Genomic DNA, 4,665 nt, shown 5'->3' with positions numbered 1-4,665 from the left:
TAGGGCTGAGGGAACACAGGGTGAAGGGAACACAGGGCGAAGGGAACACAGGGTGAAGGGAACATTGGGGAAGGGAACAGAGGGCTGAGGGAACACAGGATGGAGGGAACAGAGGGTGAAGGGAACATAGGATGGAGGGAACACAGGGTGGAGGGAACAGAGGATGGAGGGAACACAGGATGGAGGGAACACAGGGTGAAGGGAACAGAGGGTGAAGGGAACACAGGGTGAAGGGAACACAGGATGGAGGGAACACAGGATGGAGGGAACACAGGATGGAGGGAACATAGGGTGAAGGGAACACAGGGTGAAGGGAACACAGGATGGAGGGAACACAGGATGGAGGGAACACAGGATGGAGGGAACACAGGATGGAGGGAACACAGGGTGGAGGGAACACAGGGTGAAGGGAACACAGGATGGAGGGAACACAGGGTGGAGGGAACACAGGGTGGAGGGAACACGGGAACACAGGGTGGAGGGAACACAGGGTGAAGGGAACACAGGGCTGAGGGAACACAGGGTGGAGGGAACACAGGGTGAAGGGAACACAGGGTGAAGGGAACACAGGATGGAGGGAACACAGGATGGAGGGAACATAGGATGGAGGGAACACAGGATGGAGGGAACATAGGGCTGAGGGTAAGAAGCCTCTGAGAACTTTAGATTATGAATATATTTAAAGAATGTGACGTGCTGTTATTTCTCAGATTACTACAACAACAACAACAACAACGGCGGCACAAACGGAGGAGCGGGGGCGTCGAGCAGCCCCTCAGGCGGCGGCCCTCCAGCCAGCACAGCTCCAGGATCAGCTCAGGGCTCGTTCGGCTCCTTCTACCAGAACGACGGCGCCTACACTGCCACGCCCGCCGCCAAAACAGCCAAAAAGAAACCCCCCATGCACAAGGGAGGGAAGGCCCCATTTCCAGGACCCCCGGGGGGGAACGCTGGACCTGCAGGGGCGTACCAGTCCAGCAGTCCACAGGGCCAGGGCGCTTATAACCAGTACGGCCAGGGTTACGGGCAGGGGAAGAAGAGTTTCAACCAGAACCAGGCGGGGACGGGGGGGTACACGTACAGCACGGCCTACCCGAGTCAGGTGACGGGGGGAACAGGAGACTACAGCTATGAAGGTGAGGCTGCTGCAGACTAACCTTCATTCTGTCATTAGATTTCTATACACTTGAGTTCCTGTGACAGTGGCTCAGTTATCACAATCCATTTTCTTCCAGTGTTGCAGGAACATCCCGGCTTTAAGATTCAGGGCGCACTCACACCTTCAAATTTGTCCCATACGGTGCTTAACCACGATTGAATTCATACTCGATACGACGTCACATTGAGTATGCAGTACTATCCTAAATCATAGTATACAAACACACAGTCAAACTAAACCGCCCCACAATGCACTGCACAACTCAGACTGTCCAATAGCAGAGCTCGCCAACTAGCGTCTTAAAAATAAACATGTTTCCAAATATTCTTAAAAATGACTATGAAGCTGCATGTTGTTGTTGAATTCTATTTATGGACTGAAAATCGCGGTAGCTCGATGCTAGCTCATGGAACGGCGCTCTGACGGAGCTAACGTGAGGTTAGCATGCAGCGTGTGGCTTTGGATGCAGCCTAGGGCTTCTATATTTTGTTGCCATGACAACCCCAAAGCTCGCAGAAACATACTGCATCACTTGTTTTTCCGAATCAACAAAGATACCTGTCTGTGATTTTATGGGGGAAAAAATCCATTTGTTTTAACTTCTCATTATATTTTTTGCACATTTTATCTCGCAGGTTTCAACAGCCAGACGAGTTACAGCCCACAGGCCGGAGGCGGAGGAGGAGGCGGAGCTAACCAGGGCTTTGGAAACAACCACTCTCAGTACCACAACCAGTCGAGCTACGGCCGAGGGGACGGAAACATGAACTACCAGTACAGATAGACTGAGCGACACACACCCTGCCGTTAGTGTCTCCAAAGAGCGTGCTGGACGCCCCCCCCCCCCCCCCCCCCCGACCGCGCTCTCTGCCTTCTCCATGTTTGCTTCTGACGTGATCCTCGAGTTTTAACCCCGCGGGGCACAAAGGGGAGACTTCGTGTGGACTTTGTGAGCGTCAGAGCCGAGTCTTAGTCGTCTGTGTCGGTGCGTCGTCTCGGTGTTTTTAGGTTCAATCATATTTTTGTTTTTAACTTCTGCTTCCTGCCGGCGTCCTGGTCACTGAATACGAACGCTGAGGGCGACACATCGTTTGGTTTTTCTTAAAGAGTCGTGTGGTGACGGATTTTATTTCTCCCGTGAAATCAGTCAAATCTTGTAGTTTTGAACTACCGAGGTTGTTGTATTTTTTGTATGCTAGACTATGACTAGCTGGTTCTTTTCCCGCTCTGCCTGTAATTTTTGGCTTCTTTTGTAACAGTGTTATAGTTATTTTAATAAATGGTTTTTGAGATTACTGGAAAAACACGCTGTGATGTTTGACTCCGCCTCTCTGCTCAGTGATTGGGCGGGACACTTCCTGTTCATGTTTAACAAACTGTTTGTGTTAATAAATGATTTTTATTTTACTACAGGTCTTCATTACAGATTTGTCTCTTGATGTTAAACGATTCTACTATCAGGACGTTAGATATTACTCACTACAGGTTTCTCACAACCTGGCAACCACATCTGATTCTTATCATTACAGACCCTTACAAAGTAAATGTTGGGGCGCCAGAAGCCTTGTGTTTAGAGGGCGCCCCATGTACAGAGGCTGGAGTCCTCCAAGAGGGCGGCCCGGGGTTCAAGTGGCACCGTTCCCATTCTCTTTCTCTTCTGATTTTGTTTATTACTAAAGAGCCCAAAAATAACTCTTAAAAAAAAGTAAATGATCACATAAGTGTTTGTTCAGAAAAAATAAGAACAAGAAGTAGAAACTCAGACAAACACATCTTGAAATTTTAGTTTTTTTGAGTCATTGAAGGGACGGCAGAGAGCAATACCTCCAGTCACCAGCAGAGGGCCTCGCTACACATTAAATGAAAAAAAACCTGCAGGGAGATAAAAAAAAACTTTGCACAGGAACATGCATGAAAAACATATCAATATAAACTCATATTTCAAAATAAAAGTCACATCAACAGCATATTCATCTCATGAAATCAAATAATCACATTATGACGAAGTCGTCTCCTGCTCAGGTGTGCTCAAGTGTAAACTCTGCCAGCCGTACAAATATTTAAATTTAAAGGTCCCTGAAATATTGAGAGAGATTGAAACTCACATCATTTAATTCAAACATTAATGCTGAATTTTGTCCAGAGAAAAAGAGTTGGACAAAAGAGCTTCTTCTTTTATAAAAGTATAATTGTGTGCACATGAAGAACTTTAAGAGAAACTATTCTGATTTATAAAAAGACATTTTAAAAGTCAAAATAAACACCTAAGCTTTTCAAAATGGATCATGATAATCATTTAAAAATAAATTCATGCAGTGAACGTGTTTCTTTTCTGCTGCTAAAACAGAGCAGCAACTGGACAAATGAAGCTGAACGCAGAAGTGCCAAAAAACTGCAATACCTCAAGTGGCCACCTGAGGCTACCTCCAGAAGTGAGTCAATCCCTATCAAGCCCTCAAATGATTTTTTTTTTTTACTCAGAACAGGCTGTTTCTGTGTCTGTACCTTTAAATATGTAAATGAGCTGTATCTGACCACGCCCCCTCTCTGGAAGGGTTCGGGTGACTCAGTCTTTCTCGCTCCATGTCCTATTGTTTACGGTGAGAAGGCAGACTCAGAGGACAGAACAAACACCTAGCTGTGGGAGTGTCACCCACCTGGGGGAGGGGCTACTGCCCTTTGTGATGTCATGAAGGGAAAAGCTCCAAACGGCCTCTTTGAGCACACATTTTCTGAAAAGTGGAGCAGGAAAAAGACGCAGAGGATGGACTTTCCTCATGATTGGGGGATTTGAAGACGGACTAGAGACACATGTTAGAGTTAGAGGAACATGGAGAAGGTTATTTTGTATAATATGTGACCTTTAAAGCCACTTTTTATTTTTGTTTATGTATCGCATCTTTATCAAAATACTGCACTGTGTTATCGCACATCACATTTTTTTCTCATGTCGTGCAGGCCCATTCTCATCCAGAGTTTAGTGCACGAGGCTTCACTGAGCTGGCGGCCATTACAGAAGCTCTCGTGGAAAAGTTGTAGTTAATGTTTTTAAAAAATGCAAAACGGGAATAAACTCAGACGCAGCTCAGAAATGACTTTGAACACCTCCTCATGTGCCTCTTCTTTTTTTTTCATCTCAGAGTGTGAGCCGTGATTTTTCTCTGCATTGCTGAACATTTAACGCAGTGACATCACCTTTATCTTTTTTTTTATCTAATCTCAATAAAGATGGCTCCTCGGGGGTATTATGGTCTGTATTCATGTGGACTGGACTTCCTAGTTGTTCCCCTGAGACCATCCATCTACCCCTGATACCGGGCGGGGAGTGTGAAAGCAGCGGGGCGATCTGTCATTCATGCTATTAGTTCATGGTTATCATCCACGGTGGCCAAGGCCATTAGCCCGGAGACATTAGCAGCAGCCATCAGCAGAGCCATTAGCCGGTGTGGCTGCTAAAAGGCTACTGTCCCTCACAAAGACTCATTAAGACGAGACACTCCTGCATG

General features: G+C 46.5%; 1 protein-coding gene across 1 annotated transcript in view; it reads left to right on the top strand.

Moving 5' to 3' along the window:
* The window catches only part of LOC132995274 (interleukin enhancer-binding factor 3 homolog), a 22,373-nt gene extending 19,807 nt beyond the window's left edge, over positions 1 to 2,566 (top strand). Inside the window, 2 exon segments of the mRNA XM_061065237.1 lie at positions 711 to 1,136; positions 1,795 to 2,566. Of these exon segments, the coding sequence (XP_060921220.1) occupies positions 711 to 1,136; positions 1,795 to 1,943 (575 nt within the window). The 3' untranslated portion in view covers positions 1,944 to 2,566.
* The last annotated feature ends 2,099 nt before the right edge of the window (positions 2,567 to 4,665 follow it).

Source organism: Labrus mixtus, chromosome 20, assembly GCF_963584025.1.
Source record: "Labrus mixtus chromosome 20, fLabMix1.1, whole genome shotgun sequence".
In the NCBI taxonomy this organism is placed as follows: domain Eukaryota; kingdom Metazoa; phylum Chordata; class Actinopteri; order Labriformes; family Labridae; genus Labrus; species Labrus mixtus.
Note: the sequence above shows the minus strand (reverse complement) of the source record. Positions and strands in the feature narration are given on the sequence as shown.